Here is a 14,007-nt window from a genome sequence, read left to right as displayed (position 1 = left end):
CACAGTTCAGTATTTATAATTGTGTTTTGTATATATTTGTTTTACTTATTACAAAAGTGCTTTATTCTACCTTTCCATGAATTCTATTGTACTAATACATATATTTCGTAAATACTGACATCAGAATGACATGAAATTCAAATTTAGATATATGTCAGATGTATACATGTATATATATATAATCAGATTTAAGGATGTACTAAGGTGAAATTAAAAGAAAAATCAAGAATTTAAAATTTAAACTTTAAGTCAGTAGAGCATTTTTAAGGGACAAAATAAGCTTAAAAATATTGATAGGCTATGAAACTCCTTCTTGAAATATATATATATATTTTTTTTTTCTAAAGGAGAGAAAATGCTAATTCAGACTTTATCCTTATATTTGTATTGGTATTATATGGTTTCAAATCGGAAAGAAAAAAATCTAGAATCTGCTTAATTCTTAATAAATGACTTTTCGTGAGCTATTGAAGTCTTGTATAAAAAGAAAATGGATGTTATCGAGCAATTGTTTTTACCCTGATAAAAGATTACAGTCGGTCGAAAAAGGCATTGACAAATTTGGAGAAATAAAAAATATTATTACATCTCTGACAAGTAGAGTTATTACAAACGAAAAAGGCTTACAAACATGTCAAGGCAAAATAACCGAACTTGAAAACAACATACAAGGAGTAGGAAATTTATTCGATAACCTAAAATCTCAATGTGATAAAAACAAGAGCCTCAATGACAAGAATTCCAGTGAAATTGACAAAACCAAATCAAGCATAAATAAGGTTTCCAAAGACATTTCTGAAATAAAGTCACAATGTAGAACTTCCACTGAATGTAACTGCCAAGATGAACTAGAGAATCTCAAGGAAAGAGTGCTTGACTTATCTTGTCGGTCTATGAAGAACAATCTCATCTTTACTGGTCTTTATGGAATAAGAGATGAAAACACCGAAGAACTTCTCCGAGGTTTCCTCCATACTGAAATTGGTATTGATTACCAAATTGAATTTGGTAATGTCCATCGTTTTGGACGAAGTCAGCGTTGTATGAGACCAATCGTCGCACGATTTCTATATCAAGCCGATTTGCAGTATGTACTAGAAAATGCTTACAGGTTACACAATACTAGGTATGGTATCAAACAGCAGTTTCCGAAAGAAATAGAAGACAGAAGGAAAAAATTGTATCCAATCATGAAGGAAGCAAAGTACAATAGAAGAAATGTGAAACTTGTTCGCGACCGACTCTATATCGACAATGAACTGTACGAGATACATGATGACATCGACACATTTGATCGCCAAGTACACCCAGAAGAACGTAACGATACCACACCTGGAAACGAACACTCGACGCCAAACTCACAAGGAGATCGCAGATCCACAAAACGGCCTCGCACGAGCTCAACCCCTTCAAGATGGTAGGAGCGCCAAGGAGTGCACCACCTAAACACTTTGAAGTCAAGTCATGAATCTGGTGTTAAATGTATAGAAATTGACAATGTAAATATAAGTGCCAATGATGTTCATATTGAAAACAGTAATCTAATAAATGGTGTGACTGATTGTAATATATTTAGTGGGCAACAATATAATGTTATAAACTTATGTACTAATGATTATAATACAATAGATATAACACCTAGTAATATACCTGTAGGGGGTAATACATGTACTGATGAAATATATGATCAGATTAATATGATATTTCATGTAAATGTTGAGATTGAAAATGCAAATATTTTAGATGATGAGAATCCAAATGCTCCTAGCAGTGAATCTTTATATCAGTCTCAGGCAAAAGCCACAAATATTCAAAACATAAATATCATTTACATTAATTGTTGTGGATTAAAACATAAGTTACAATACCCAGAATTCGAAACTTTATTACAAAAACATGAAATTTTATGCTTTGTTGAGTCCAAAACTGACGATATGGATGGAATTTGTATACCGGGATATAAGATAAAAGCAAAAAATAGACGTAAGATATCTAGAGTGAAATCCGGTGGTATTGTACTCGGGTTTAGGGAAAATATTTCTGACTGTATTCAAGTAATTGAGACAAATAGTAAATTTGTTCTGTGGTGTAAGATTTCAAGATTATTTAAAGATGGGGTTGTTATTCTCGGTGTTGTGTACATACCACCAGAATACACTGCTTATTCGTCACCTGATGCTTTCGGTGAAATTGAAAGCGAGTACCTAGAACTCTCATCCAAATATGACAATATATTTATGGTCGGGGATTTTAACGCCCGCACGGCCAGTGAGAAAGATTATATTTTTATTGACGAAAATGATAAAAGTAATGAGTTAGAATGTGTATCTTTTAATGATGTATGTAACCTTAACCTTTTTAATATACCTATAGATCGTAATAGTATGGACAAAGGAAAAAACCGTTACGGTAATCAATTACTTGAGTTATGTAAATGTAACAGTTTATTTATTATGAATGGAAGACTAGCTACTGATATAGCTGGAAAATTTACCTGTAGAAATGCAAGTGTAGTAGACTACTGCTTATGTAATGTTAATTTTATTAAAAACATTATTAGTTAAGACGTTTTAGAATTTTCGCATTTGTATTCAGATGTACATTGTCCATTGTTTATATGTTTGAATTGTAATCAATTTGTAAAAGAAAGCATTGAACAGAATAATTTTACTAGCCAACCAAATAAAAAAATTAATAAATGGGATCACGAAAAGAAACCTGAATTTAGAGAGAATTTAAATTTTGAAAAACTAGACAGTTTATTACATGATTTAGTAAATGTTAATTTGGAAAGTATTAATGATGACATGATACACTCTTTTGTGGATGAGATCGGATTAATCCTAATAGAATCCGCAAGGGAAACTTTAGGAACAAGATCAGACAAGCCGAAAAAACGAGCATACAAAATCAAGGGAGATAAACCTTGGTTTAACCTTGAGTGTAAATTTGAGAGACAGAATTATAGGAAATTTAAGCGCAAGCTTAAGGCGAGGCCTTCGCCTTTATTATCTAATAAAGTAAAAGAATCTGAGAAAAGATATAAAAAGGTCATGGACAAGGCTATTAAAAAACATAAAAAAGATATGGCTCGAAAATTAAAAAATCTTAGATCTCAAAACACCAAAGAGTATTGGAAAATTTTGAACCAACGCGAACATTCAAAACAACCGAATATTGATTTTGAGGATTTACTCAACTTTTTCAAAGAGCTAAACTCAGGTAACTCAGATCCAATTGACTTGCCAACAAATGATACAAATTTGATGAGTGAACTGAATGATAATTTGAATAGTCCAATTACGAAAGAAGAAATATTAAAATGTATTAAGAATTTAAAAAATAACAAAGCTTGTGGTGATGATATGATTATTAACGAATATATTAAGACTTCTGGTGATTTTTTTATTGATGTTTATGCTGCATTGTTTAACCTGATTTTTAGAACTGGAATAGTACCAGTATCTTGGGTGATTGGAACGATTAAGCCATTTTATAAAAACAAAGGCAATAAGTTTGATCCTAAAAACTATAGACCCATTACTATTGTAAGTTGTATGGGTAAATTATTTACAGCTATTTTAAGTAATAGACTTGCAAAATTCTCTGATGAAGTTTTACTACTCAATGAAAATCAGTGTGGATTTCGAAATGGTTACTCAACTTGTGATTGTATCTTTACATTACACTCTTTTTTTGAAATTTTGAAATTAAAAAAGAAAAAAATGTTCTGTGCTTTTGTCGATTTTGAGAAAGCATTTGACACAGTGACTAGAGATGCTTTATGGTATAAGATGTTAGTAAATAATATTAATGGTTATATGTATAAGATTATTCATAACATGTATGCTGATATAAAATCATGCCTGTCATACAATGGTGAAAAATCTGATTATTTTCCAAGTAACATTGGTCTACGCCAAGGGGAGAATTTATCCCCTTTTCTTTTTTCGCTTTTTTTGAACGATTTGGAAGATTACTTTTGTAAAGGGAATTTGATAGGCTTAAAAACTATATCAGATGCCCTAGAAGACGAACTAGATATATATGTTAAACTGTTTGCAATTCTTTACGCAGACGATATTGTATTAATGGCTGAATCAGCCACAGAACTTAATTTGTTATTAGAAAAATTCGAATCATATTGTGATGTTTGGAAAATGAAAGTCAATGTAGATAAGACTAAAATCATGATTTTTTGCAATGGTAGACAACCTGCTGATCTGAAATTTAATTATGGTAATACTGATTTAGAAATTGTAAATGAGTTTAATTATCTTGGGATTTATTTCTCAAAAAATGGCTCATTTAAAGCAAACAAGAAGCATCTCGCAGAAAAGGCGACGAGAGCCATGTATGAAGTTATCAAAAAGGGGAGAAAGCATGGCTTATCCATAAGCTGTCAATTAGATTTATTTGATAAATTGGTTAAACCTGTTTTACTTTATGGCTGTGAAATTTGGGGATTTGGAAATAATGATATATTAGAAAGGGTTCATTTGAAATTTTGTAAACTTCTACTACATCTTAAATCTTCTACCCCGAATTGTGTTATATATGGAGAACTAGGACGTTATCCTATTAGTTTAGATATCAAGGTTCGCATGATTTCATACTGGGCGAAACTGATTTTTAGCAAACCCAGTAAATTATCAGCAATTGCATACAAATTAATGTTTAGTTTATATCATGGAAATAATGTTAAACTTTATTGGATGAAATGTATAGAATTTATCCTTAATGAAACTGGTTTATCTTATGTATGGTTATCTCAAACTTGTGTAAATGAAATTTGGTTAAAGACTGTTGTAAGAACATCTCTCCAAGATCAATTTAAACAAACATGGTACTCAGATATTCAAACGAGCTCAAAAACATTAAATTATCGCCTTTTTAAGGAACTTTTCGGATTCGAAAAGTATTTAGACATTTTGGAACCCCGTGATATTTATACTTTGTGTCAATTTAGACTCATTAACCACAGATTACCTATAGAAAGTGGAAGATGGAAAAAAATTCAGAGAGATAAAAGAATATGCGAACTATGTGACTTAAAAGATCTTGGAGATGAATTCCACTATGTAATGAAGTGTAAATTTATGGCTATAGAAAGACAAAAGTATATCGCTAAAAAGTATATTGATTATCCAAATATAATTAAATTTAAGGAAATAATGAATATGAAAAAACAATCATATTTAAAAAAGCTATGTACATTTATAAGGCATATTAATTCATGTGTGTGTTCTCCTGGCTAAACTCAACTTATACATGTATTTGTAAATAGTGTACATATTATGTTTTCTCTAATTTATAACTGTGTTATTTATTACATGTAACTTCTGTATACCATTGTATTTACGAAGGTTTGTCAGAATAAAGATATATATATAACGTAGAGAAAAAAAGCAAGGAGTCTGAATATCTGACAAAAATTCAAAAACCTCACCTAAGTACATTCTAAATACACTGCTTAGCTTGGTCACTCAGCAACAAGTAATAAGTGGGGAAATCTTGTATTAGTATATTAAAAAAATCATGAATAATTTTTTTTCTTATTCAATTCTTTTTAATTTTTATAATTTTTATTTATTCCTTCATTTTTTTTAAATTTTTTTTTAATTGCATGTCTAGAACAACAAAATTTTGGAAGTATTTTACTAAAAGAGAGTGTTTTATTGTAATATTTTTATCTTTTTTTCATATATCAACATTTATATTAATCAGTATTTCACTGGTGTTGTTTAATTCAGTAGGAGTAAGTTTTAATGCTTAAAAATACTGACTGTATTTAACAGGTTATTAATAATTCATTATAATAACAACACCTATTGTATTTTGTTTGTAGGCATACATGTAGGTTGAATATATATTTTAAAATGTTGGCATAGGTTGAAGACACCATGTTGACCACTGTATCCCTATTTTTGACATTTTTACTTATTATGTCTGTTTGTTTTGTTCACACATTGTTGTCAATATAATGGAATTTTATGCGACTGTCATACGAGTGAGAGGTTTAGCTAGCTATAAAACCAGGTTTAATCCACCATTTTATACATTAGTAAATGTATGTTCCAAGTCAGGATTATGCCAGTTGTTTTCCATTCGTTTGATGTGTTTAAGCTTTTAATTTTGCCATTGAATAGGGATATACGTTTTGAATTTGTTATTTTACTTTTTCATTAAGTCTCAGTAGTAGCTGCAAGCTCTTGCATGCATGCCGAATGAGTTGGGAAATGCATATCCCATATACAGGTGAAGTTGATACGTTGCTGCAAAGGTGGGGGGGATTTATAATTTCGAAATTAAAATAGTCTCGTTTTTCATAGTTTTCTATGGTAGATTGAATAAGATTCCATTGAAGTATTGTTCAATGAAATTGGGCGAAATAATTATAAGGCGATCACATAAATGAAATATAACGTGCATTTTCTTCATTTTTTTTTCACAATTTGACATACCGGTATATTACAAATTTTTAGTTTGTACAAATATTTCCATGTTTGTAGAATTCGGAACACACAATTAACTCTTCTTATAATGACTCCGAAAATCAGAATCAGTTCATTTATTGTACATTGTGTCTCATATAAAACCTCAAACAAAAGCACACAGAGAAAATCAAGATCCGACTAAAATCCAGTAACAAAAACAACGCAGAACATCACTACACGAAGTTTTAAAATACAATTATAAAATAAACTAATTTTAAGACATTGATTTCATAACAAAATATATAAATTGAACTTGGCAAAAAGATCATTCACTTCTAAAGAATAAGGAAAAACTATTGGTAGTTTTTTGCTAAAGTTCAAAGCTCTTCAGCTGTTTCGGTTCCTATTGCATCCTTGGCATTCAAATATTCGGCTTTGAGAGTTCCTGATGAAGGTAAATCCGGAAAAGCGCTTTGGACGTATGAACTTTAAAAGGTGTTGTTTTAATTTTTGACAATGCAATTTTTGATTAGTCATTTACTTTCAATTTACATCCCGAGATTTCGCTGACGTCTTCTAGTAGATTATTAAACTCCATCAAATCATATTGGAAACAACCCATCAATCTGCAGACTAGCAATTGGTTAAGTATACAAGATGATTAAACCTGCTGTTTGTAATGTGTTGTAATGTTTTTCTTTGTATAACACATGTACAAAACTAAACTAACTACCAAGCATGCAACAGTACGTTTACATGGTTTATAAATGTATACGTTAATTGAAATGTTATACTTTTATTTGGTTTATTAAACCTGTAAACGCTGGTAAGGGTACACACAACAACTTTATAGATTATGTTCACAAAGTCATTGAAAATAAGAGTAGGTTCAAAATTTCATTCAAATTTTTGAAAAACGAAAAGTATTAAAAATTTAATTCAATATAAAGTGCATTAACAAGTATCCGGATGAAGTTAAGTGTAAGATGAGAATTCTATTTTAGTCAAATGTCCTTATCAAGGAAATAATTGTTCTTTTAAGTCGAATAGAGCAGATGAAGTTGCTTTAACATGATCTAAAATTATTTTCATGAAAAAGGTAATTGTATTCTTTATCTTTCAATTTAAATAATATTCTATCATGTTATTTGTTTTGTCTTACAATTAAGTTTAAATGTATGGAATATATTCCTGAACGCACGAACCATATGTCTCGAAATATTTATTATAAATAATGTATGGGAAACTTAACTCAGAAGCCTGTAATTCAGTGGTTGTCATTTGTTTCTGTATGTCATATTTCTTTTTCATTCATTATTTTATACATAAATAAGGCTGTAAGTTTTCTCGCTTGGATTTTTATTTCGGGGACTTTTACAGCTGACTTTGCGGTATGATTTTTACGCATTGTTGAAGACCGTATGGTGACCTATAGTTGTTAATTTCTGTGTCATTTGGTCTCTGGTGTAGAGTTGTCTAATTGGCAATCATAACACATCTTCGTGTTTTTATATATATCCAGAAAAGCATTTCGGAGGCATAAGATGAAGAAAGTATATTATTTTCATTTTTGTATTGCATTGGGTCGATAGGGTTGTTGGTTGAGTATCAGTCACCAAAGGTAGACAGTAGTTATGATTTGTATCATACCTTTTTTAATTGTTTCTTTTCCCTCAGGCAAAATTGGCCTCAGATGAACTTGGCTATTATTTAAAAGTCTTTTTTGGTTGCATAGCACTTTACCTGTTTCGGTTCTTATACGTCATAGGCAAGCTTCTTTGATTGAGAGAGAGAGAGAGAGAGAGAGAGAGAGAGAGAGAGAGAGAGAGAGAGAGAGAGAGAGAGAGAGAGAGAGAGAGAGAGAGAGAGAGAGAGTAGTAGTACATTTTAACAATCTACCAGTGAACAGAGAGAGAGAGAGAGAGAGAGAGAGAGAGAGAGAGAGAGAGAGAGAGAGAGAGTAGTAGTACATTTTAACAATCTACCAGTGAACTGATTTTAATCAGTATTGAGTTCGAACCGACGAAGGCATTTTTCTATCATTAATCTGTAAATTACTTATAATAGAATGAGGAAATTACAAATCTAATCCTGAAAGACTTGAATTCGTAAATTTTAAGCTCTAACCAATTACGTTCTATCAGTGTATTATTACAAAAGCCAAAAAAACATTTGTTCAAGAGAACTTAAAATCAATTCTTAATGTTTTCTAAGAATTGCGTATGTTACTTGTATTATTTGTGTTTTGAATTCCATTCCGCTTGGCGTAGTAAATATCTCGCGAGAAAGTCGTACAAATTATATTGTCTACATAGTAACAATCAAATAGAATATTTAGGTTCGATGCTCATATTTATCACCTTTTTGTTGTTACATGTATTTGTATTTTGACTACAAATGATATGTTGTTAGTAAAAATAAAACAAATCTTATTTTCAGACAAATAAGATGAGATGTGTTGCAATTGGTTGCATATTGTTCCTATTGTCAACATGTAATAGTCTCTTACACAGCGAAATATGTCCTAGAACAATTGCCTGTACCTGTGTTAAGGAAACAGCGGAAGCTTCATGCATCCGTGCAAACCTGACATATATTCCAGTTTTACCAACGTATATCAAGAAACTTGATTTTGATCGCAATTTTCTCAAGAGCATAAGCGTATCAACTTTTGAACCTTTAGAACATCTTGAACTTATCTTCTTGTCGTTAAGTTCGTGTCATATAACCCACATTAACGACGATTCTTTCACGCGTTTGAAATACGTTCTTGACTTGAATCTTAGTAGAAACCCTTTATCATCAAGAATAGTAGCAGCAGCATTAGCTCGAATTAGTTCTGTACATTTTCATACTATTCGTTTAAACTATCTTTTATGGAGTGATGAACCAACTGATGTATATCTGTCACTCTCTCGATTCAATATCAGAAGGTTGGATATGTATATCAATAACTTAACACATTTGAATATGTCATTTTTAAGTGAAAATTTACCTCAATTAGAAACGTTTTTGGTTGGAGGAGGAATGATTTCGTCTATTCAGACTGGATTTTTTCCAAATTTGAAACTTCTCGATTTGAATACAAATCGCATTAATATAGGTAGAAAGTTTTTTGTAAACGACATGATGTGTTTTTTCCCAAATCTCAAGCGTTTGAATCTTATGTACAATTTGATCATGAGTGTTAACAATATTTTCAAATGTTTGAAAACGCTAGAAATTTTATCGTTAGGTGGTAACCCGTTTAACGAAATTTTAGATAATACATTTTCCGAACTCATATCCCTCAAGTATCTTCATCTTGGATTTTTAAGAAAGAATTTCAGAAGAATTGGGAAACAAGCATTTCGAAACAGCAAATTAGAAAACCTTAACTTTGGAGATAATAATTTTAAATTTACAAATGATAGTCTTTACCAATTTGACCCAAATGAAATTTTCCGCTATAATCCACAAATGAAGTCATTAATACTGAATCGAAACGTTTTCCAGTCAACGCCAATTTTGCGAAAAATGTTATTACCTTTGAAAAGGTTGAAATTTCTTTACTTAGACGAATGTCATATACAAAACATACCCACAGATCTCTTTTTTAAACTTCCGTACTTAGAAATTGTTTCAATGAAACACAACAAAATCTCAACCTGGAATGGATATAAAGTGTTTGGAAACGAAACGGCGATACACACCCTGATGTTGTCAGATAATACTATATCAGTTGTGAATGAAATACTTTTTCCTATGACCTCATTGAGAAATTTAAGAACTTTTTCACTGGCAAGTAATCCATTTGCTTGTACGTGCGAAAATTTATGGTTTCGAAATTGGCTACGAAATAAAAACTTTGTGTTTGAAGATTTTCCTTCTAACTATCAATGTAAAACACCATTGAGTAAGACTGGTCGATTGATAAAAGATTCATTACCTAGTTCTGTCGAATGTAATCGGAAAGACAATGAAGTTTTTACAGCAGTTGTGACATCTCTATCTGTGTTTGGTATTGTTTTCGTCATAGTGTTAAGTATAGTATTTAGATTGCGTTGGCATATAAGGTATTGGTTATACCTCTTCCGTGTGAAAAAGAAAGGATTTGCGCTGATTTCGAATGAAGAAACACAAAACTACATATATGAAGGATATGTCATCTATTGTGATGAGGATATCACATGGATTCGACACAAGCTTTTGGACAAAATTGAAAAAGAGGCATCATTACCACTATGTATTAGAGACCGTAACTTCGAAGCTGGAAAAGTATTTGTTGATAATATTATTGAAAAAATGTCTGAGAGCAGAAGAGTTATACTTGTTATATCTCGTGATATGGTTCAAAGTAATTGGTGTTTGTTTGAATGTAGAGTGGCACAGGAGAAATTCCTTAATAGAGAATCGGATGCATTAATTAGTTTGGTGGTAGAAGACGTTCCTAAAGAAGAAATGACTTCGAGTTTGCGAGCATTTGTCAACTCTGCCGTTTACATGAAATTTCCTAAAAAGGAGTATGATGAGGAAACATTTTGGTTAAATTTGACAAAAATATTTCATGAACGTGAAAAGTAATACACACCAAGTTTCCGGTTAGGAACAATACGAACAATGCATTTTCTATCCTTAATCTGATCACAATATTCTTCAAATGAAATTTTACTTTCAAAAATAGAGATGTAATAATAATAATTAGTAAAACTAAAAATAAAGATTGTGATTAATGTTAATTTGTTTAAATTTAACCCATGTGATCTAATAACATGTATGGTCAGCTCGTACTGGACCATACGCGTATACTCATACGGCCCGACCGCATGCGTATGGTCGGACCGTACGAGTAAACGTATACGGTCCGGACCGTACGCGTACGGTCCAAATACTCATATGGTCTGGAAAATATACATAATATCAGTATGAACGTGAAATATTACAAATTCTCTCAGATACAAAACAATTAACGACGATCAGAAGTATAAAAATATTGTTCAATTAAATCAAAACAATAGACCACTTTCGAGTTCATCCGTCACCGGATAAAAACTCGTCAATTATACGCGCCTTTATCACCGTCATTTGTGCGTTTAGGGGCGTCGTCACTTCCATTCCAATGTTGAGCGAGTGGTTGGAAAACTATAATTCTATACTGTACGAATTATTCGGCAAATTGAATTCTCAAAATTGACAACCAGCACTGCTGTCATTAGGGAATTGTCATTAAGTACCTACATAACAACCATTATTTCTAGTTTATCCTACACAATGACGATCACTAAGACGCTTGATGAACGTAAATAGTGCAGGGATACAGGCGACCCCCTCTATCTGGTAAATGACGTCATAAAGGTGCGTATAATTGACGAGTTTTTTCCGGTGACGGATGAACTCGAAAGTGGTCTATTGGTTTAGATGGCTGGAACGTTATAAATGAAAGGGATAGCACAAGAACACAAGAGGTTCATAAAATTCGTCATCATTGTTCCAAACATTATATTTTATTATACTTCACGTTAAAATGCCATATTTTGATTGGCTAAGCCGAGGGTGTCAATTTACTCTATCATATAGCTGAGCGGGTGACAATTTTTTTGAATGTTACCCTCTCGTCTAGACCAATCAGAAATCGATAATTCAAAGAACAATGAATCTTGCTTGACTTTTGTTGGTTTTTTTCTAATGCCCGTAACGTTGTTATGAACGTGACGTCATAGAAAATACTTTTAAAATAAAAGTAATCTGTAAAAGCCAATAATGATAGGACATTCAGTATAATAAATTAAATAACACATAGCTGAGAGGGTGATAGAGCAGATTAGAACCCCTCGAAAAGGCATTGTCAACCTTGGCTTCGCCGCGGTTGACAATGTTTTCTCGGCGTACCAATCTGCTCTATCACCCTCTCAGCTATGTGTTATTTATATAATGTTACGTCGAAGTCACATTACTTATTGATGCAAATATCTTGGGAGGAATTTGTACTTGTATGAAATAGAATACTGCGGGATTGAAAACATTAAATCAAATGCATCATTCAGTGTTCCGTATTAAGAATTTTTATACAAAATAATAATAAGACGATGTGGTATGATTGCAAATGAGACAATTTCTTTATATTTAAGGAAGCATTTAGTCAATGTTTTAAGTAATTCGTGGTAACGAAAACTTTGTTTTTTAAACTTTTCTTATAAAATCAACTCCTGGACAAATATGAATTTATTCAAGAAAGTAAATACGGAACATGAATTTCTTCACGTAAGTACATACGGAGCATGCATATCGTCACGAAACAATCATATGGCTATTCAGGAAAAAACAAAAATGAAAATTTCATTATTTGTATGCAAATAGTACACAAATAAAGATTTCTCAGTAATGAAATGTCTTAAAAACATGAACATTTCTAAAATGAATAACGCATGTTTCATGGCGTTGTCAATAGATATAGGAAGATGTGGTGTGAGTGCCAATGAGACAACTCTCCATCCAAATAACAATTTAAAAATTAAACCATTATAGGTTAAAGTACGGCCTTCAACACGGAGCCTTGGCTCACACCGAACAACAAGCTATAAAGGGCCCCAAAATTACTAGTGTAAAACCATTCAAACGGGAAAACCAACGGTCTAATCTATATAAACAAAACGAGAAACGAGAAACATGTATATATTACATAAACAAACGACAACTTCTGTACATCAGATTCCTGACTTAGGACAGGTGCAAACATTTGCAGTGGGATTAAACGTTTTAATGGGCCCAAACCTTCTCCCTTTTTCTGAAACAATAGCATAACATCACAACATATAAAAACATACGATAAAATATCAATTAGCAGACTTAACTCAATCAAAAATCAGTTTGTTTTACATTTACGAGTTTGACTGTCCCTTTGGTGTCTTTCGTCCCTCTTTTATTACCACTGGGTCGATGTCTCTGCTGGTGGACATTTTGTCCCCGAGGACATCATCCGCCCAGTAGCAAAACTACAATTGCATGAACTTACGAAGAACTAACAGGAAACTGGCTCGGACGTCGCCCAGTATAAAAAGGTCCGAAACAGACGTCACCATGGACACGGTGTCGTCTAATACGGCAGGTGTCCCCTCATCACCAGACATGACAAATAACCCAAACACGACTCATTCAGATCATCGTCCTAGTGACAACAGCAATATTACACATATACAGCCTTGTTCAGTTCTCCTTAAAGACATTTTGGTTTTTGATGACACAGTACAACACTGTCGCATTTCAAAATGTGAGACCAAAGGCTGCAAAACTTGTGCTATTTTAATTACAGATGCTGAATTCACTAGCAATTTGACCAAGAAGTCATATTTTACCAGAAGTTACGATGATCTGAATTGTAAATCGATAAATGTCGTCTACGGATTAGAGTGCAACCTTTGCGGCTTGGTATACGTCGGTGAAACGAAAGGAAGGCTAAACAAACGTATGTGCGGTCATAGATCAGACATTAACCTCAATGCTAACGACATTCTATACCAGCATTTCAATCAGCCCGATCATTCCATCGTTTCTATGACAGTTCGAATTATTGAAAAAATATACCATAGCTCGA

General features: G+C 32.1%; 2 protein-coding genes across 2 annotated transcripts; both read left to right on the top strand.

The window, feature by feature from the left end:
* Positions 1 to 449: 449 nt before the first annotated feature.
* Positions 450 to 5,806, top strand: LOC134690081 (uncharacterized). Its single transcript, XM_063550056.1, has 4 exons — positions 450 to 1,417; positions 1,577 to 2,529; positions 2,776 to 5,091; positions 5,799 to 5,806. Exons 1-4 carry the CDS (start codon positions 450 to 452, stop codon positions 5,804 to 5,806), a joined length of 4,245 nt encoding a protein of 1,414 aa, XP_063406126.1.
* Positions 5,807 to 7,478: 1,672 nt separating this feature from the next.
* On the top strand, positions 7,479 to 11,151 carry LOC134690405 (toll-like receptor 13). The gene is made up of 2 exons (XM_063550375.1): positions 7,479 to 7,536; positions 8,877 to 11,151. Exons 1-2 carry the CDS (start codon positions 7,528 to 7,530, stop codon positions 10,998 to 11,000), a joined length of 2,133 nt encoding a protein of 710 aa, XP_063406445.1. The 5' UTR covers positions 7,479 to 7,527; the 3' UTR covers positions 11,001 to 11,151.
* Positions 11,152 to 14,007: the final 2,856 nt, after the last annotated feature.

The sequence above is a fragment of the Mytilus trossulus genome, chromosome 11 (assembly GCF_036588685.1).
Source record: "Mytilus trossulus isolate FHL-02 chromosome 11, PNRI_Mtr1.1.1.hap1, whole genome shotgun sequence".
Taxonomy (NCBI): domain Eukaryota; kingdom Metazoa; phylum Mollusca; class Bivalvia; order Mytilida; family Mytilidae; genus Mytilus; species Mytilus trossulus.
Note: the sequence above shows the minus strand (reverse complement) of the source record. Positions and strands in the feature narration are given on the sequence as shown.